Source organism: Marmota flaviventris, chromosome 9 (genome assembly GCF_047511675.1).
Source record: "Marmota flaviventris isolate mMarFla1 chromosome 9, mMarFla1.hap1, whole genome shotgun sequence".
NCBI classification, from domain to species: domain Eukaryota; kingdom Metazoa; phylum Chordata; class Mammalia; order Rodentia; family Sciuridae; genus Marmota; species Marmota flaviventris.
The window spans coordinates 20,921,967-20,943,636 of NC_092506.1; the positions used below are offsets into that span (position 1 = coordinate 20,921,967).

Genomic DNA, 21,670 nt, shown 5'->3' on the forward strand with positions numbered 1-21,670 from the left:
GCAAGTATCAAGCAGTTTGAGAGGGCTATCATATAAGCTTCAACTTTCCAATTAATTACAAAATTAGAATCTCCTCTAGATCATTATTTCCACTTGTCAATGTCTGTTTAATAATACTAGAAATGTTGCTGGTTGTTCAGTAAATGTCATATGGTTGCCAGCCTTGCAAAATGATTGTGGCTTTCCTTCAGCACCGTAGACTGAGACAAGCCTTTCTGTTCACCACTGCATGGCTCATCCCCAGGCAGAAAGCAAGGATGTTTATGTACATTGGGAACAGGAGAGGCTTGAACAAAGTAAGATGTGATGAATTTCTCACTCACTAAGATACAGAAATTCTCATGAAGGTCTCAGTCCCTTCCATCCCCGAGCTTTGTCAACACCAAATAATTGACATAGTATTGGGTCCTTTCAAATTTTTGTTTTTAGGTGTATTTCTGCACATTATTCATATAGTTCTTCCTCTTCTAACTCCTAACTTGTACATTTTTTTTAACCTGTGTAGATAGATTTTTTTTATTTCCTTTTTCAAAATAAACACATTTTGAAGCACATTAGAAACAAGGTGAACTCATTCTACATTCAGTTCTCAATCTTAAATGTAAAGAATAGAGCCCAATAGAAGTGCATAGTGTATGTATAGAGTTTTGATTTCTTTGTTTTTGGTACTGGCGATTGAACCTAGGGGTGCTTTACCACTGAGCTACATCCCCTCTCCAGCCCCCTTTTTTATTTGTATTTTTTATTTTAAGACAGGGTCTCTCTAAGTTACTTACGGCCCTGCTTAGGCTGGCATTGAACTTGTGATCCTCTTGCCTCAAACTCCTGGGTCACTGGGATTATAGATGTGCACCACCATGCCCAGTTTATGCATGCCTTTTCCTTGGGTACATATTAGTTTATCTATTTAAGGTCCTATAATCAAGGTCCTATCACAAGAACTTGCCTTACTCCATTTCCCCAAAATAATATTTTAATTATTGATTGCCCATATTTAATTCTTTTTATTTAATTTTTTAATTAAAATTAAGTCCTTGGGTTTAGCATTAGAGTATACACTCTGCAAGGTTTGTCTTCTGTTGATGACTCCATTTTCTCAATTTACTGTTCTCTTCTATGCATAGCTTTTTCAATCTTCCAATAATTTTGTTTGTTGATACTCTATAAGAAGCATAATCGTTCTTTTGCATATGTATCTCCTGTCTCCTGAAAAAGGTATTTAAACATAGATATGCACAGTGGGTGTGGTGGTACATACCTGTAATCTCAGCAACATATGGAACTGAGGCAGGAGGACCAATTTCTAATACCACCATCAAAATAAGGGGAGGGGCACGTAAACTTCTTTCTAATTACATAATTACATTTCTAATACTATATAGTTAGTAGACATATTCATTGAATATTGTCTTCCAATATTATTCTGCTCTCTGTTCTATTCATGGCGCTAACATCCTTTCAAAATTAAGATGAGGGAATGATTAGCAAAAGTGCAAGCAAATTGATAGTTGTGGATGAATCAAAGGATGTTTTGAGAACCTTTCCTAATACTGCATTAAATTTGTATGCTAATAACACAGACAGAAATCCAGCTAGGAATAAGTTGCCAATCTTTAAAACAAAGAAGACCAGAATAGTTTGTATACTTTGAGCAATGCTAAACCCAGTTCGTACTGCTATCCTCTGGGATTCAGTAATCTTTTTAGTCTCTCTCCATGGTAGTACACATATATTCCAGAGTAGCAGACTGATTGCTGATGATGGCATTAAAATATTTTGATAGGAACAAAGCTGTGCTTCCTCATTCCTCACGAGCCCAATATTCAGAGATGACCTGTTTGTACACGGACCTGTGGTTTATCTCTTCTTGGTGCAAGAGCAGTAGAATAAGGTCTGCCTCTAGTTGATTGAAGTGGTAGTTTTAAATTCCAATAAGAGGTCCTATTACCAGTGAGGGAGGTTGAAATTGCAGAATGAGTTTGCAGCATGAGGCAGGTCTGCCCAGCAGCAGGTTGATTTGCACTGTGAGACAAGCAGTACGCATAAACAGATGGCCCAACAATGAGTCAGAGTGGCAGATTCTGAACAGGTAGATTGGCTTTTGCCTGATTTTTTTTTTTCCTTTTTACCTTTAATTAATTAATTAATTAATTAATTAGTGTGTGTGTGTGTGGTGCTGAGGAATGAACCCAGGACCACACACGTACTAGGTGAGCGCTCTACTGCTGAGCCACAACCCCAGCCCTTGCCTGATTCTTAACATGGTTATAGAGTGGAATTTTAATCCGTCTGCCACTCTGAAAACAAGCATTTAGTGAAAGAAATTGTCTTCATTGAGATATGGAAATCATGCATTATTAGGTAGAAGAGAAATCTGCCTGTCACTCCATGTGGACACTGAGAAACCAACATCTTTGGGAGCTGTTTCATGTAGGCATGAGCTGGCTTTTATCTTTTGGCACATGGTCATTCAGTATCATTCTGCTGAATGCTGTAACATGTAATGTGCAGTAAGAAAGTTAAAATGATGTCTTGGATATTGTGGTTTTAAGAACTATTGACCCTTTAATTGGAAGCACAGTTCTCATGTTTAGGTTAAGGAAAACATTGTTTAAAAAGGATACTATGGTGTTAAGTGTCATAAAAATATATATATCAACATAAGTTTGTGGTGGTTTAAGCAAAATAAAAATATTCATGAAAAAGTACTTCAATTTCCTACATCAAGCGTAGGAACAAAGAAGAATGTAGTAGAATTCCCAGATCTTATTATCCATTTTCAAAATGTAAATGTAAACAAACATTCCTCTGCCACTTTCAGAAGTATTTAAGCAGCTCATTAATTAATTTTCCAAAACTAGATTTTGCAATAGTTTTATAATTCTAGGAAAGTATTTTAAATATGAGATCTGATGAGTAAAATGGTGTACCACTTGAGTTTTCATACTTTTAATTTCTGATTATCAGATTAGTTGTATCATAGACTGACATCCTCAACTCACACGTTTGTGCTCAAAGAAAGTAAGTAATGAGCAGCATTGTAGGGATAACTCTTAACCTTCCTTAGGGATGTGGTTATGGATGTGCCCAGAAATACAAACTATACCCGAGCTAGAAGCCTTACTCAAGATGCTATAATGGCCACGTATGCCATTGGTTAGATAGAGGTATAAATATAGCTACCTTTTGTTTTCCATTCAAGATTAACTGTGTAAGCACCCACTTCCCAAGGTGGCTTTCATTTTGTCTGCTCAAGCATGTACACCTGGCCTTTGCCCAGGATAGAAAAGGCACCAATCTACCTTTGTACATATTGAAAGTAGTGTTCTAAGCACTGCACTAAAAAATCTAGGAAAATTATTAATGGGAAAATTTCCTCTCTCTCCCCAAAAGAGAAGTCATTTATATGTCAAGAAGTATAGAGATAGACTTAGTGCTAGTTCTTAACCAATTTTTTTTTAGTTACTGAATGATATATAAAGAGAAATGCTTGAGCAAGTAAATTATCTTCACAACATGTAGTTTGTAGATATCATTGTGATCTGATTGTGATACAGATCCTCTTGTAATTGTGTTACACTATGAACTTTAATATTGAGTTCTGTATCCTGTATTTCTTATAGGAAGCCACATTACCGAAAGTTAGCAAAATAAGAAGTTTGCAGTTTTGATATTGTAAAGATTAGCAGAATATGTTCAGATCACATTTGGTTTAAATAAGCTCCCATCATTTGTTTGCTGCCTTCCAGCTTTATGTTTTTGGTTTGTTTTTGTCTACACATGTATAATTGAACTGAATATGTGTGCCAGTAAGTAACAGAGCTGCGTTCAGCTTCTGCTTAAGTCTGCAGTATTAAAGTATTCCTTTTGTTGCATGTGCTGGTCTTGCAGACTGTAGAGCCTTATCAAATGCAGCCAGTTGGTGCTGCTGGTATGAAAGCACAGGGGAGCTCTCATGTGGAAGGTTAATGGAGCGTAATTATAAAGAAAAATGAACTGCTCAACCACTCTATCTCCCTCTACCTCTGCACCAAGAGTGACAAGTGCTGTGATCTTTTATAAACCCTGGAGCAGAGGTTTAACCATCTAAAATTATGACAGTATAACTGTCACACACACAAACACCCTGTGAAGTATAGGTATGCACCCCTATGTAGGAATGATTCCTTCCTGTTACAGGGAGCCTTGGTTAGGAAAGGAGCACCTTCAAACACCAAGAAAAGCTGCTTGTTAAACACTGTACTTTGTGTCACTTCTCTCCCACTCAGTTTGTTCCATTTTCCTTTCCTAAAGGTGCTTTCTTCCCTCCGATTAGTGGCAAAGCTGACAGCCTGCTTGTGAGTGGGTCCATTGCACCATATCTATCAGACAACAAATATGCCTGTTTTCCCCAAGTGGGTCCATCACACATGCTCTCACAACCATCCTTAAATCAACTGGATTTATTGATTTATGGTGCTAGGGATCGAACCCAGGGCCTCACATATGCTAGGTAAGTGCTGTACCACAGAGCTAAATCCCAACCCTGGATTCTTTTAAAGGGTATGGAGATAATCATCTCATTCTCAGCATCTAAGCTGAGCAGACTGTAGGAAGCTCTGGTGCCAACTGAGAGTTAGGCTTTCTCCCAGGATCTCAGAGAGCAATAAAATTATGCACATTTCTGGGGGTACAAGGTAAAGCTAGATCCTTATATTGTTTGTTTGAAAGTATCTTAAAAATTATTTAGTCAGGAAAATATAGTGGAGAAGGATGAGGATAGAAAAAATCCAGGGAGAGACATTCAAAGGGTATAATGACTAGATAGATCTGTGCACCTAGTGTGACACATTGCCAGTGAAATTGCAGAGTTGTCCTGCTACCCGTACATCTGAAGGGTGAGCTGAGCTGAGCTGGTTGCTAGGTTGTGGAGCTGGGTTGATTCAGTGCTTTTGCCAGCTCAGCAGAGAGTTGAAAATAAGGTGTTACAGAGTGATGCAACAACAGAACCCCTGACATCTTGTTCTTACAAAGCCTGAAACGTAAGCACTCTTGGTGAGGCTGTGCTGCCTGCTGAGATAAGTAAATTCAGCATCACATCCATTAGGCCTGGAGAGACTAAGCGGAAGTGATGGCTGTGTCACTTGCACAGCGGTCCTACTGACTGAGCCCTGGTCGTGTGTGATAGGTGGGGGAGGGGCAGCAGGCTTCCTAGTAGCAGCTCTGAACCCTAATCTGAGCGACTGATTTCAAAAACTTTTTTTGTGGCCTTATGTTTTTACCCCCAGTCCCTTTGCATCTTGCATATTGGGTTTGATCATCTGTACTCTATCTTCAAAACAAAACAAAAAATAGCCATATAGTTTTTATGCTGAGAATACAAACCTATTAGTGAATAAAACTTTTAAATCCAGCTTAATGATAGTGGCTGGTAAGTAAAGTTTGCTATGATTTACTCCTTGAAAAATCCACCAAAGCCCATCATTTTACTAGTCTAAATGTTGCCAGTGTCCAGCACATTGATTAAATTGAAATCGTTCCAGAATTGAAGATTTTTGCTCAAGGCTGGAAAGTTAGCAACAGACTCTAAATTGTCCATCATCTACTGTAGATGAGGAAGCGTATCATTCTTGTTGGGTTGGCTGTCTGTGTGTTCCTTCTCAGCTGTGGGAGAGGCTGATGGCAGAAGTACAGCCTTCTCGCTGGCCTTTTTTTGTTTGTTTGTTTGTTTGTTTGTGGTGCTGGGGATTGAACCCAGGGCCTTGTATGCAAGGCGAGCACTCTCTGACCTTTTGAAGCAAGTTGTCTTTTTCTTTCTAGTCTTGTAAGAACATTCTCAGCCCTTCCAAATCTGCAGGACAGTTTATAGGAAGTCTGCTTTTCAGTGGGCCTCATTGGTGTGGTATTCTGGAGCCACCTCCATTGTGTCCCTAATCTCCACCTGTCATATTTTCCACCTTTATTGGCTCCTCTGGGTTGTTATCCAGATTACTCTGCTTCCTTGGGTCTCAAGAGCCTGGCTTGGCTTCTTGGCTCTTTCTTGAGTCTAGAGACTACTGACCAGTGAGAGACATCCCTCTCCCTTGCCCTCCTGTCAGCTCCAGAGAAGTCACCTCAGAAAAATGGGCTCCAGCCCATTTTTGTTCACACTAGTTTTGTTCACACTGGTTTTTCAAAGGACAGAGATTCCATATTCTAGTCCCCATTTTTCTATCAAATAACTGTGTAACTTTTGATTGGTTTTCAGTCACTGTGTGCCTCAGTTTCCCCATCTGAATTGGTGACAGTTGCTTTAAACCATACCATATAGTTTTGATAATCTTATTGATAAAAGGGTATGAAAATTTACTAGTAAAGTACTACATAAAAAAATTACATCATTAGGGAAATATATTTGTGGAAAATGATACCATCATTTTTCATTTGGAGTTTGTACTCAGAAAGTAGGAGTTTTGAAAAATTATGAAATCATTCATATGTTTTAACATTAATTTTTCCCTGAATCGTGTAAATAAAATGACTTTGAAAAATCTAGGTACTCTGAAACAAGAATCAGAAATGGTTAGATCTTAAGTGTTCTGGTCATATTCCAAGTCTGATGTTTGCAATTTGTTTATCTGATTCCCTGGACAGCTTTAACAAGATAGTTTTCATTCTTCAGACTTTTGCTGAATGGTTCCTTCAACAGCTGCTTTCTCCAGCCCTAGAGATAGCTGTGGTTCAGTGGCAGAGAACTGATTCCAATTCTTCCTTTTGTTGGTTTTACATGATGAAGGGTTAAGTTATCTGTAAGATGTTTTAAACTGTTCTGATAAAGTAGCATACTTACAGAATATATTACTAAATTTTTCATTATCACCTTTATATTTTGCATGTAGTTGTCTATCTCCCTACATCCTCAGGTGTTTTATCTTGCCATATTCTATTCATTACTGTTGATTTTTATGTCATTATGTTGATTTTTAAGTTGCTTTTTATGTCTCTCCATTAAAAGTCACTGGAGTCGTACCCCATGGTAAAATTGTGATTAACCCAGAAGGCCATTTTACTTTTCTGGTTATCTGAAATTATTCTTGACTCAAGGCTAGCACTCTCTCTGGCATTTTAAAAAATTTTCCTAAGTAATGTTTAATTCCATTGTCTTCTAGTAACTACAGTTCAGTCAGTGTAATTACTGTCTAGGGGTTAAAAACTGGTAGCCCGTGGGCTTTATCTAATAGCAAAGCTATTTTGTTTGACTCTCTTTGTTAAAAGCAGTTCATTCATTAGTGATTTTAGATGAGGCAGTTCCTCTCCAGCTGACCTTAGTCCCCATTACTTGCTGTTATCTTATATCTGCCTGCGTCATTCATGTGTGTTACCTGCCTGGTAATAGGTAATCATCAGATTACTACTATTCAGGCAAAAGGTAATCATCAGTTTACATGTTCATGTGAATAAGTCTTCAACCACTGAATGCAGTTGTTCTTCAGTGATTTAGCCTCTCTGTGAGATGTTAGGATCATTGTTGTAAGCATTGGTTTTCTTTGTACAGTGCTGGAGGCGAAAGGTGTACGTGAGGCGATTGCATTCTTTTTTTTTTTTTTTTTCTTTTTAAGAGAGAGCGAGAGATAGAATTTTTAATATTTATTTTTTAGTTTTCGGTGGACACAACATCTTTATTTTATTTTTATGTGGTGCTGAGGATCGAACCCAGCACCCTGCGCATGCCAGGCGAGCAAGCTACTGCTTGAGCCACATCCCCAGGCCGAGGCGATTGAATTCTTGCCATCCAGTGGCTCATAGAATTTTAACAGAAAAGATTATTAGAGAACTATGGAAAAGCTAAGGCTAAGATTGAATAAAGAACTCACTGGAGATAATGAACCTTGTTTGGCGATAGGCCTGACTCTACCCCTGATTTGAGACCTAAGTCAAGTCTCCTGGGCAGACTCCCAGTATCCTTCTATTTTTTATTATTGTTTTGTTTTTATTGTAGTCATTACTACATTAGACTGTATGCAAAAAAAAAAAATTAAAGAACCATGATGGTACATTCAGGCAATGAAATGTTTTTCAGAACTAAAAAGACATGCACTGTCAAGCAATGGAAAGAAAACGGAGAAAAACATTATACTAAGGGAAGCCAACCTGAAAGCCTGTATGCTGTATCATTCCAACCATATGACATCCTGGAAAAGGCAAAACTATGGGGACATTAAAAATATCAGTGATTGTGAAAGGTTAGAGGGAGGGAGGATTGAATAGAGAGCACAGAGGATTTTTAGGGCAATGAAATTATTCTGTATGATGCTATAATGGTGGATGCATGTCATTATGAATTTGTCCAAATCCATAGAATATGTTGCACTCAGAGTGAGTCCTGATGTAAATTGTACTCTGAGTCAAAGTGATAGTGATATATCACTGTAGGTTCATCAGTTTTAACAAATGTTCCACTGTGGTGTGGCATGTTGATAGTGGGGAAATGTGCAGGGGTGGAGATGCGGACGTCTCCAATCATAATTCTTTTTTTGGAGGGGCAATGGGAATTCTCCTTACTCCACACAGTTCTGAGCCTAAAACTGCTCTAAAAAATAAAGTCTATTAAAAAATATGAAGGGATTGCTCTTATGTTCAGTACTGTGCCTTCTTCTCTTTTGTCCCTGTACTTTTGTTGTATGTGGAAACTGAAGGTAAAGTAAAAGAGGGTGAGTTGCACCATTAGTATGGAAAAGTATGCTAGAAGAAAATTTTTAAAAATCCTTTTATTGTCCATTTATTGTGGTCATTCCATTCATTCCACACACACATTCTCTCTCTCTCTCTCTCTCTCTCTCTCTTTCTCTCTTTCTCCCCCCACCCGTGTGTGTGTAAAAACTTTAACATTTAATAAAATACTTAATTTTTTTCCAAATGCATTTTATTTATTAAGCGATTGTGCATTTTCTTCTGTAATATTGAACATATCTAATAAAACTTTTAGTGGTGATGATTTAAAACAACAACAACAACAAAAAAAAAACTTGCTCTGAAGCTTTGCAAGATGAGTACAGGTTTATTCTGTCTCTGATGCGGAAAACTCAGGTTGAATACAGAGTAGAGCAGATTCTCTCATGCTGTGTGTCTTGGAAGATCCAATTCCCCAAGTTAACACTGTCGTCATGTCGGCAGCCTGCCTAGAGGATTGCTCCTCTGAGTTGTTCTATATGGGGTCTTTTCAGAAAGTCAACTTGTAACACTGTTCAACATTTCCCCCTTTAGGTGGTTGTAACAAATTCAGCTACTACAATTGTGAATACTTTATGAAATTTAGAGAGATTGAAGCATTTCAGAATCTCTTAAAATCCATATGTTATTATATCTGTAGTTGATAAAAATTGTTTTTGAGCATCAACAGTATGATGTTCAATATTCTTTTGGGAAAAATACTTTCTAATGAAAAAATTCAGTATTTAGAGATCTTATAGAAGTTTCTTTTGTTTAAATGTAAGAAAAATAGTACACTTCATCATAGAGTATTTTCTATTTGATGTATACTGCCTGACATGGTATATTTTTCTAATACTATTGACAATCTTTTTCTTTAAAAAAAAAATGCAGAATTGAGGATCATTAAAAGACACCATTGGCCTTGAAAATGACCCATCCCTGTCTTAATAAATGTATTCTCCATAGAATACCTCTTCAGCATCTGATTCTGTCATGTTTTTATGGAAAAGAGGATTCCTGCATTATCTCAAATGGTACCCAGGGCTTAGAGCAGGCAAAACAGTTTATTTATCAAAACCCCGTTCTATAAAATGATAACAGGGTTTTTGGTTTTGTTCCCCTCCCCCCATTTTTGGATCATCAATGTATGTAAATTGTATTTTCATATCTGACTTGTCAGGGACAGCTACTGTGCAGACATCTCCAATCATAATTCTTTTGTAAGGAAAACCACAGCAGCTTCAGGGAAGAGGAATGAAAATTTCAATAGTGTATGAGACAGCTCTGATATTAACAAGGCGATGCTGCCTTTTAAGTTGCAGGGGAAAGCCATGAAATGATGAATGACAAGCTGGTGGTATGTGCAGTAGCATTTTGTAAACAGTTACAGAGGGACATGCGTTTGCTGAGCTGGAGCTTAATTTACAAATTAATAGGCTCCATGTCATATCTCATTGTGATATAAACACAATGATTCAGGTATTTTTTCATGATAGCAAACAGCTAAATTGTGCAGATTGTGGATGGTTTTTATTTTTTTCCCCCTATTGTCCGCATTACTGTATCTAAGGTCTTTGCTGGGTCAGTTTACATTTAAATTGAACATTTATTTTATGCATTCAGAAATATGAACCACCATACAGGTATAAGAAATCTGGGCTGTACCTGGATCTCTACCCAAAGATATGTGCTATATATAATGTGTTGGAGTTTAGAGATTAAAAAAGGCAACAGGTAGCATTCATTCACTTTCTTAATACTAACCTGTTTTTGAGCAATTCTCATTAAAAACACACAAAAACCAGCTGAGTGTGGTGGCACTTGCCTATAATCCCAGCAGCTCGAGAGGCTGAGGCAGGAGGATCACGAGTTCAAAGCCAGCCTCAGCAAAAGCGAGGTGCTAAGCAACTCAAATGAGTCCCTATCTCTAAATAAAATACAAAATAGGGCTGGGAATGTGACTCAGTGGTCAGGTGCCCCTGAGTTCAGTCTCCGGTACCAAAAAAAGAAAAGAAGAAGGAAAAACCACACAAAAAACAAATTTCATTTAAGCTATCATTGAAACATAGTGCAGTGGTAGAGTGCTTGCCTAGCTTGAATGAGGCTCTGGGTTCAGTCCCCAGCCACCCACATTGTGCACATACACACTCACTCACACACACATACACACAAAACATTTGATTAGATGTTAAAGGTCCAAAATATAATTGACACTGAAAATAAAGCCATTTAATTAGCTGTTGTTCTGAGTTGAAAGTTCCTATAGACAAATTGTATTATTGGTTACCATCCTTTATTTCCATATTGGCCTTAACAGTTGGCACTCCCCAACATTCATTTGATCATCGCCATTTTTCTTAAGCAAAGAGGACATATAGTATAGCTTAGTGCTTCATAGAAACATACAGGACTTATATGTAAATTAACTTATTTTTAACTTTGCCCTCCTTTATCTTTTATTATAGAAAAATGTACTACAACTACGTTCCCACTTGTACATTCTAGGCAAAGTACTCCACCACCAAGCTATATCTCCAGCATCTTTGTATGTTACGTATTGTTCTGTAGTTCTCTAGAGGTCATAACTCTTCTTGCATACAAAAGAAGCTATCCCTTTCTTGTTTATTGCAAATTAAAGGTAGTCCCCAGGTTCTTAGAAGGACCCCTAGCTATAGGCAAAGTTTGGTTATAGCAATATTAGCAATGTTTTATAGACATGCATATCATACTGAGGGAGAAGGTAAGACTGAGTTTACCTATTAGAGCATGGAGAACTAAGTAAGAAAAATGAAAACAGTGTTTCATTCAGTCAGTCTAGTGAATAAAGGGTGTAATTCCCTGTAGAGATGGAATGTAAGTCTTATTAATATGGATAAAAGGTATTAATTTCTATGGAGATGTGTTATAAAATCCATTGATATAAATATCTGTGTGTGTGCATGTGCATATTGAAAGAAGAGTAAACCCCAAAGAATTTTTTTAATTAAAAAGGTAATACAAAGTCTAATCAATACCATGGCATAAGCATTCTCTAACTTCTGTTTAACGTCCATGCAAAGAATTTTGTTGAACTTTATTGAAAAAAGTTCTGATAGTGTGTACTGTTGCTGCTCCTTCATTTTTATTGTACTGTACAAATCCCAGATACCTTGCAGAACTAGAAAATACTTTTTTCCCAAATCTCAAAACCAGGATACAAACCCATTTTGGTAGACAATATGTCCAGTTTACCATGCAAGATGTAGTGGTATATATTGCCTCTGTCAAGTAGATATCATTTTAAAAGGATATAGCTATTTGTCTAATTTTAACTCTAAAACTGAATCTCAGAGAGTTGGGGAAAACCTTCTAGTATCTTAAAAAATGAATAAAATGCAATTATTTTTAGCCAAGTTTATGTTTTAGTTTTACAGCCTTTTTAAATTTTTATAGCTTCTGCCACCAGTATTCCTCTTCCTCCTCTGTTAGAATTATACCCTGTATTTCTTCTGGAACATTTTCTCCAGTAACTTCACTGCATATTCTCCCATTGAATTTTATTTATGCATTAAGGAAGGAGTTAATTGTGAGTTTACTGCCTCTTTTCCTATGTTTTTGTTCATAAAATGACATTCTGTGTTTTTGTGCATAAAGTGGTGAAATCTTCACTTAATTTTCTGTTTCATTTAAACAACACGTGCATTTGCTCTGGATTGTAATACTGTCACTAACATTATGTCAGTAATGCACACACTATTCCCGAGGGGATAATTGTGTGGAACGTCCTGAAGACCATTGTACCTCCTTCCTGCTTCCTCAGATTTGATGAATATTGGTGTTATTTATAAATATTGTATGGTTGGGTTTCAGTTGTACAGTAGAAAGACTTTTTTTCCTCCTCTGAGAAATTCCTTTTGTTTTTGCAGTGCTGGGGTTGAACATGGGGCTGCAAGCATCTAGGCAAGTGCTCTACTGCTGAGCTACTTCCCCAGCCCCATTTGAGGAATTCTGATATCATCAACAAATATAAATTTCTCCTTGTTAGTTTTTTCTGCACCAATAAAATTTAGTATCCCTAGTTTCATTTTGAGCAATTGTTGAGTCTGAAGACCTCGAAATATTTCCCACTGCATTTTAGGTATGAAGATAAGATTTGTTCTTTACTTTGTGAATTTGTGAAAAATTACAGGTTGCTGTCACGCTCTGGTATTAAAGGTGAAGCTTGTATTTTCAGATTGTGTGTTGATTCATGGAGGGAGAAGGATAAACTGTTAAGGCAGTACTGGGGGCCACATGTACTCAAGACATCTTATGCAGTACTGCGTAAGAAGATGTCTTGAGTAGGAGTGGCCCTTATAATTGATGCAAAACAGATAATGTGTCAGGAGTGGTGATGCAGCTTGGGAGGCTGAGGCAAAAGGATCACAAATTCCAGGCCACCCTTGGCAATCTAGTGAAACCCTATCTCACAAGTAAATAAAAAGTGCTTGGGATGTAGCTCAGTCATAAAGTACCCCTAGGTTCAGACCCCAGAACCACAAATAAAAGAAAACAAAAACTGATAATGCTGCATAGAGCATGGCATGCATAAACAGTGACATCCAGCCAGGGAGGAAGAGAAAGGGCCTTATGCCTAGAGTTCCTTTTAGGAGAAACATTCTGAAACTTGTATGCAAATTTGTTGGTGAACATAAACTATTGGCTCAATTGCAGGGAGAGGTGGGGCTGTCATTCTGTTTCTCCATCTCCTTCTCTTGTGACCAGTGCCATTAAACTTGGAATGATTGACTTAGATAATAGAAACAATTCCAGCATTCTGTTGTATTGGATCTATAAAATTTCGTATTTTTCTTCAGGATCTTTCTTGCTGTCATGTGAACATGTTGATAGTATCACATGAATGTCACAATATTGATCACCATAACTACCTGTCTTGGAAACTGACTAGAAGTGTCAGAGGCTCAGTGAACTCTTCTGCCTGAACAAGCCCTGATGAAACCCGATGGTGCGAATGTCAAGGGAAACTGTGGCTTGGTATCATGGGTTTATGACAGGATTGAAGGGGGCCATACTCACCACCTCCAGGCCTGCCATATTGGCCTGTTATTGACAGAAAATACATTAATAAGGAGAGAAGATGATGAGTTATTAACTTTTTCTCCCTTTCTTCTTCCATCACTCTGTTTGGCCTTTTTTTCCCCCTTTCTTTCTTTTTTGATACCAGGAATTGAACCCAGGAACATTTAACCACTGAGCTACATCCCCATCCCCTTTTTTTATTTTGAGACAGGGTCTCTCTGAGTTGCTTGGGGCCTCTCTAAGTCGCTGAAGCTGGCTTTGAACCCATAATCCTCCTGCTTCAGCCTCCCTAGCCACTGGGATTACAGGCCTGCGTCACTGCACCTGGCTGTTATCTCTTATTAACTTATTAGTGAATGTTGGATGGCCAGTTTGTGCATTTTAGCCTTTTTTCCAAGATGTAAGATAATGTTTTAAAATAATTAGCTACATTTAAAGATCTCCCTCATATGTGAACACCATTGGCAATGCAAATTGTTTATGCCAGTATAACCCTCATTAGTGACCAGCAAAAGCCATGATTTCTTTGTTTCAAACACCGTAATGAATGTGTAGACTCTCCTATGGAGACAAGAGGCCACCTTAAAGCTGCAGGCACTGGAAGCTCTGCTTGATCCTATGTGGCCAAGACTTCCATTGTGACTATCTTCTCTCTTGCTGCCACCAAGTACTGGTGCTGAACTAGATCCAGGCCCCTCTGAAGGGATGTGAGTGTAGTATTTGCCAGAGCCACAAGACTGAACTAGAGCAAGACAGGACTGTGGGACTCTAAAAAGCTGGCTCTGATACACAGCAGCTCTTCTCTACTAGCCAGCCCTGAAAGAATATACAGGGCTCCTGTGCCCACAGAGCACCTCTGCTGCCCAGCTCATCCCCCATCCTGACTGCAGGCTGTGATGGAAAGCAGCAGTGTTGCCCCCAAACCTTGATTTTTAAAAAAATTCACAGACATGACTACACATGTAGTGGTCTTCTAATCTGGCGAGCACAGCAAGGAGTGAGGGGCAATGCATTTCTGAGCAGAACTTTCAAATACTACAGCCGTCTTTTACAGAAAATTTCTCCCAATCCATGTGTTCTGACCTTCATTTTTTTTTCCCTCTTCTTTCAAGGACCAATATAAGTTTGCAGGTATTGGATCTTGGGTTTCCTCCCCACTCACAAGTGCAAGTGTCTAGGGCTTTGTTTCAGGCCCTGGGGAGGAACAGTTGTAAATGCAGTGTGACTCACTTGACTCCCACTCTCTGCTTCTGGTTCTGATTGGTCGCCACCTTGCTCTAGCCATATGGCTGAAGAGTACTCCAGCCTGCATCTCTCTCTGGCTCTTCCCTGCTGTGGCGTATAACTGGGAGCAGGTTCTGGGCTTTGTCTCTTCCTTCTGGTCCACTTGAGTTAGGCAGTAAGTAGGAGAGCACACTGTGTTTCCTAAGGATGGCTGTAGAGGAGGAAAACACTCTGTTCTTTTGTGCCTGGTACAGTAATTATTGTTTCCTATGCTGTTTTTATTCAAGAGGGCATTTTGTTTATTTCTTTGGCAGGTGTCACATTTGTGTTGTATTATTTCCTCCTGGTCTCTCTCTCCTGTTTTTGTAAGCATTCTTAGACTCCCCTTTATCTGCTGATGCTGCACTTTAGCTATCTTGCCAATGTTCAATGTCTGATCTGGGGAGGAGGACTGAGAGCAACTTTAAGTTATTATTTCATTTGTAAACATCCAAAAGTTATGGCAGGGTCCACACAATAAAATCTACATGTGATGCTCAAAGTCACCTGCAACACTGCTACTATTACTTTCATTCTTGTAAACCGTAACAGTTCAATTTCTCTGCCTTTTATTTTAAACTTGCAAAATAAAATTTTGAAGACTCAAGTTAATTTTTATAAGTGTTCAATATTTTATTAGTTTGCATTTTAATTATTCCACAGATGGTTTCTGCAAAGACTTTGGACTCTGCGTTTAAAAAAATATATTTATTCAAAGAGGCAGTGATAGTAGAATATAATGTATAGGAGAATTTTTTTCTCCCCCCAAATTGGCCTTTATATGACATTTTAATTGTCTAAAGAGAATCAATAATGAAAATTTTAAAATCTCAAGAATATATTTTGTATTGATTTAAAGTTTTTAAAAATCCATTTTATAAATATTTTAATGTTTGAATATGTTAAGTGAGTAGTCTGCAGGTTTGAATTCTTTAAAGTGTGTGTGTGATAAAGTTGGTTGGAGCCATAGTAGAAATTTGAAAATTAATCTGGCTCTTCTGGTTTCATTTAACCCTTTATTTAAACCTCTGTTGCTGAGCTCAACTAGCACTTTCTTTATCTCCATTCATAATCTGTACTGGAAAATAACAATCTTTAACAATCTTTTGTTTTCAGAAATAGTACACTGAGCTAGTGAACTCACTTAAAAGTGTGTGAGAGCAATGATGTTTATCCTTTCTTCCAGCCATGGGGACAAGGGAGCCAGACCCCAAATCTGGCCTCATATGGTTATGACAGCATATAGTCTCTGAGCCATTTACTCGTCTTCAGTCTTGTTACTTCACACACACTGTGAAAAGGACGTGGACATTTACTCAGCATCATAGTTCTCAGCGTAGAGTACAGTTGTGAACAAACTTCGTTCTATTGAAATGTATGACTCTAGGGCCTGGGAATACAGCTCAGTGGTAGAGTGTTTGCATGTACATACAAGACCCTGGGTTCAATCCCCTGCACTGCAAAAAGAAAGAAATGTATTATTATAGTAATGAAGATAGCCAAAAACACTTTTAAAAGTTTGAACAAGGTCTAGAAAATTCAAGAAACCTTAATTTTAAATTTTCATCCCATGTAGTCAAATCCCTAGACTATCTAACCAAATGGATTTCTACAGATCCTGTTCCAGCAAAGAAGTTCTACCCAAGAGTTACATATTTCAGTAATTTAGAATGTCTAATGTTTATATTATATACTACTGGAATCATGGTTTATTTGTTTTAAATGTGTTTAATGTTTCAAATTGGGATAGATACATGATATTTATTTGATTAATAAAAATTACTGTGATTGAGATCTCTTATATCAGATGCACAATAATGTGCCAATCATAGTTCTGAGTACTTTGTGTATATTAGCTCACTTGTGCTTGTAAGTACTTACTGTCTCCTCATTTTATATACCAGGACATTAAGGCACAGGTAGGTTAAGACACTTGCCCAACACTGTGTGGTTGGTAAGAATATAAACTGAACTTTGAATTGAAGCAGTAAGATTCCAGAGGCATGCTGTTACTGCTGTGCTAGTCCTAGCCCTTCCAGTCTTACTTGCTAACCTAATAGTAGTCAAGAAATCTGAGCTCTGCAACATGATCTCTTAGCTGTTTTTTAAATCTACATGCCTTAATTTCCCTTTATAAAAAACATTTCTTATACCATTGGTTTCATATTAATGATAATGACTTTTATGTTCTTTGAACTCCTTGTTTGTACAGTCTATGTAATTAGAGATGTTACAAGTTTTAGATGAAACTAGTATGGAAAAGATGTCAGAGGCATATAATTGCTGTGTTTCCATGCAGCTAACAGAACAGCATTCTGATAGATTTTTTTTTTTTGTCTTCATTTGGTAGAAAAGAGTAGTTGAACAACTACGGAAGAACCTGATAGTAAAGCAAGAACAACCAGACAAGTTCCAAATACAGCCATTGCCACAATCTGAAAACAAACTACAAACAGCACAGCAGCAGCCACTACAGCAACTACAGCAACAACAGCAGTACCACCACCATCACGCCCAGCAGCCAGCTGCACCCTCTCCCAGCTTGACTGCTTCACAGGTAAAAGTATAGATATAGGCTTTTTTTTTTTTTTTTTTGGTAGATTGGTTGTGATTGGTCATGGAGAACAGGATTTGTGTCGGCCATCCTAAGCTCAACTGGCAGCACTAAACAAAAGTTCCTGTGGGGTGTGGGTTGTAGTTCTGTGGTAGAGCACTTACCTAGCATGTGTGAGGCACTGGGTTTGATTCTCAGCACTGCATATAAATAAATAAAAATTAAAATATTTAAAAATTTTAAAAATTAAAAAATAAAGGTCCATTGACAACTAAAAAAATTTTTTTTTTAAAAAGTTCTTGTTACATTTTTTCTTGAAATTCACTGGCAGGAAGAAAGAGGCAAAAGTTAAATGACCTGTCCAAAGAAGGGAGAAAGAGTCAGTGACAAAGAAAACTCCCTTTTGTGCATCCCAGGAGAGTAAAAATTCTTATTTTGAATTTCTGGAGGTATTTGTTTGCACTTATTCTAAAAGTCTGGCCTCTTCTGGAATTGTTTTTCTGGAAATTTAGCAGGTAGGCTTGAAGCTATAGAATAGTGCTCTTAGGTCCAGGTAGAAGCATTCAGAAGGACGATGTTAGCCAGTTCAGTGGCACTCACGTATAATCCCAGCTACTCAGGAAGCTGAAGCAGGAGGATCACAAGTTTGAGGATAGTCTGGACAACTAGTGAGACTTGTTTCAAAATAAAAGGGACAGGGTATGTAACTCAATTGTAGAATACCCCTGGATTTAGTTCCCAGTACCCCCAAAAAAAGCTCCCAACCAGGACTTGTGTCATTTCTAAAAGAATGCTTATAGCCTGACTTTCATTTGGAGTATTTTCTTTGTTTTTGCTTTTTTGTGGTGCTGGGGATTGAACCCAGGGCCTTGTACACGTGAGGCAAACACTCGTTGGGAGTCTTAAACAGAGTTGGGTTAGGTTATTCTCTTTCCAAAAGTTTAGTGGATCAGAGAGTATTTACATGGAAAGAATGTGGTAGAATTTGTCGTTACCTCATGCATAGGAGTTTTCTGTCTTAATTCATGGAAACTTTCTCTTCGAGTAACTTACCATGTGATACAAATCAGGGAATATTTCTAAAATACTTATAATAACTATTTCCTTCCCTGGTCACCTGAGTTCTGTGCTGCTTTGGGACGATGGATGGTGAGAGGTCCAGGAGTATCTTCAAAATAGTGTTGTATGACATCTCTCCATTTGGTAGCCTGCCTGATTAGCTAACCATTGTTTTATTTTGTTTAATTCAAAGATTTAATGTTAAAACCCAAAGGATCCTCAAGACTTTTGATTTGGGTGATTTGACTTTACATTAAACTGTCATTCATATTTATTGACTGCTCTCTGTGTACTAGATTCTGGCATTACAAAGAGCAGTGGTCCCTGCCAAGAATCTGGAACGTTCTGATAATTCATCTTCATTTATTCTGTAAATATTTATTGAATCCTATTATGTGCAAGCTGTGCTAGGTAACATGAAGAGTAGATTCACAAGTAAGATAGTTTCTGTTTTCAAGAACCAAAAACATTTATAGAGCAAAAGGAAGACATAAACTGCTAATAAGAAGAAAAGTACTAGTGAAAAGCTGTAAAAAATACAGAGAACAGAGTAATCTTACAGGAATCAGAAAATGCTCCTTAAAGGAGGTGGCATTTGAGCAGGGCCTCAGCCGGTGAATGGGATTTCAGTGATGATGGAGCACAGGGGAGAGAAGAGAAGTATAGAGAATAGTGTGAACAGAAGTGTGGAGTCAGAGAAGTAAATGCATACCTTGGGAATAGCAAGTAGGCTGGTGTGGTGGGAGCATAGATTCCAGGAAGATGAGGCTAGAAAAGCCAGAAAGGGGCTGGCTTATTGTGGAAGTCTCAACTGTATGACCCAAGCTGGGCATTTTGGCAGTCATAGTAAAGTAATAACAGGGGCAAAGAAAAATGGGAGGTTATATATGGCATATATTAAATATGTAACTTCAGAAAGGAATAACTACTAAGTAGTGATCAGAGTGAGCAGGGAAAAGATGCTAGGAAGAAAAGAATTTTTATTTGTTTTTGCAGTACTAGGGATTGAACTCAGGGGCCCTTTACCACTGAGCTACATCCCCAGCCCTTTTTAAAATTTTTTATTTTGCGTCAAGGTGTCCCTTGCTTAGGCTAGCTTGGAATTTGCTGTTCTCCTGCCTTAGCCTTCTGATTAGCTAACCAGAGTGCACCACTGCACTGCACCAGGAGAAGATTTTTTTTTTTTTTTTTGAGGGGGGACGGGTACTGGGGATTGAAACCAGGGGCACTCAACCACTGAACCACATCCCCAGCCCTATTTTGTATTTTATTTAGAGATAGGGTCTCACTGAGTTGCTTAGCTCCTCATTTTGCTGAGGCTGGCTTTGAACTTGTGCTCGTCCTGTCTAGGTCTCCCAAGCTACTGGGATTACAGGTGTGCGCCACTGTGTCCAGCCACCAGGAGAAGGTTTTTTATTGTCTGTTAGGGGGTATTTTTTTTCTAAGCCAAGTGATGATCATGTACCAAAGCATAAAGGAAGCCATGAGGAAATTTTGTTGCAGGAAGGGGTAGGACCAGTTCCTTTTATGTAGTTAACTCCAACTCATATGTTTTAAAATTTTTTCCCATATACAGAAAAAGAATAGAATACTTGAATACAGGTATGCCCTTTGACCTACATTCACAATACTTTCATTTTTAATAATACAAAACAATAAAGAAGAATGCAGTTAATACAATGAAACAATGTAAACACTTACAAAGGAGAGGGAGGTTCCTTTCTGTGGCTGTTTGGGTGCACAACAGTGAATTTCCACTCAAAATTAAGCAAACTATCTAAAATAGTTATGAAGGTTACTAAAAACCCATAGTAATAATTTCTCTAAGTTCTGATGCATACTTTGGAGTTTTTAATCAGTACTTCATATTTTGCAAGTAAATAACAATAACTTAGCAAAATAAATAAACAAAAGGGATTTTGTTGTTGGTGTTAATTACCCTGTTTTTCTGCATTAACTTCTGGCTCATGCAATTTGGGGTTTTCTCAAAATTTAAAAATTCTTTATGAAAACTGTGCAGTAAGTACTACCCTCATGAAGATGATCAGATATGGACAGCATTAGCTAGCCAAGGACTAATCACAGCTTCCTTAAAAACTCAATTTCTTTGTTATCAGACACTTTTTTGCTTTGCATTTTCTCCTCCTCTTGCCAAAACAATTCAGATGTTTTCATTAGGCTTGGATTTCAAAGTTACAGATTCTCTTTCTATCTAATCCTAATGAAGAGCTAGTTTTCTGTTCCCTAATATTTGAACTAGAGTAACCACCAGGCCAAGAGTAAAAAAATCTAAGGAGACTTATGTGTTGGTGTCAATAAATGGTTAGCTAATATATACTTTTAGATATTTTCATTGAGGCATAGAATATATGGAATTTTATAGACACTGAAATATGTGTAGTGAAATCAGGCACAACCAAATATTTATAAAGCAAAGATGTGAACACACTCATTAGATTTCGGTGTTATTTAAGCATTGGGTTAATGGGAGGTGTGTATATAGTCAGGAAGGTTTGTGGTTTTATTAAGTATTTTCTAGAGTAATCAGTTTAGGGCTATTATTCAAAATGTTGATAATGATTTACCTGAACCAAGAGTGTGTCCAAAAAAAAAAAAAAAAAAAGTACTTCGAACTCTTACAGTGACAGTATGCCAACTGTTTTTAAAAGCCATGTCAGGTTCGGCTGTCCAGAGCTGTTTCCATGACCCATAGTAGCAGTAGGATTGAATGGCATTTGGTGTGACTTGCTCTCCACTTCAAAAATTCTTTGTACTTAAACATTTAAAATTGACAGGTAGTGCTAAAATTGCACTGTTTAAAACTCTTATTACAGATAGCTGGTATTGGGGCTGGGGTTGTGGCTCAGTGGTAGAGTGCTCACCTAGCACATGTGAGGCACTGGGTTCAATCCTCAGTACCACTTAAAAATGAAATAAAGATATTGTATCCACCTACAACTAAAAATAAATATTTTTTTAAAAATCAACAAAAGCTGGTCAGTTGTTGATGATATGCTACTGTAACATTTCTAATGATTCATGGCATCCAGCTTTAATTTGGTTTTC

At 37.7% G+C, this 21,670-nt stretch overlaps 1 protein-coding gene across 17 annotated transcripts in view; it reads left to right on the forward strand.

The window, feature by feature from the left end:
- Phf21a (PHD finger protein 21A) overlaps positions 1-21,670 on the forward strand; it is a 192,192-nt gene that overhangs the window by 120,039 nt on the left and 50,483 nt on the right. For all 17 annotated transcript variants that reach the window (XM_071616273.1, XM_071616274.1, XM_071616276.1 and 14 more), the window contains one exon: positions 17,342-17,548. In XM_071616273.1, coding sequence (XP_071472374.1) covers positions 17,342-17,548 — 207 coding nt within the window. The remainder of the gene's footprint in view (positions 1-17,341; positions 17,549-21,670) is intronic.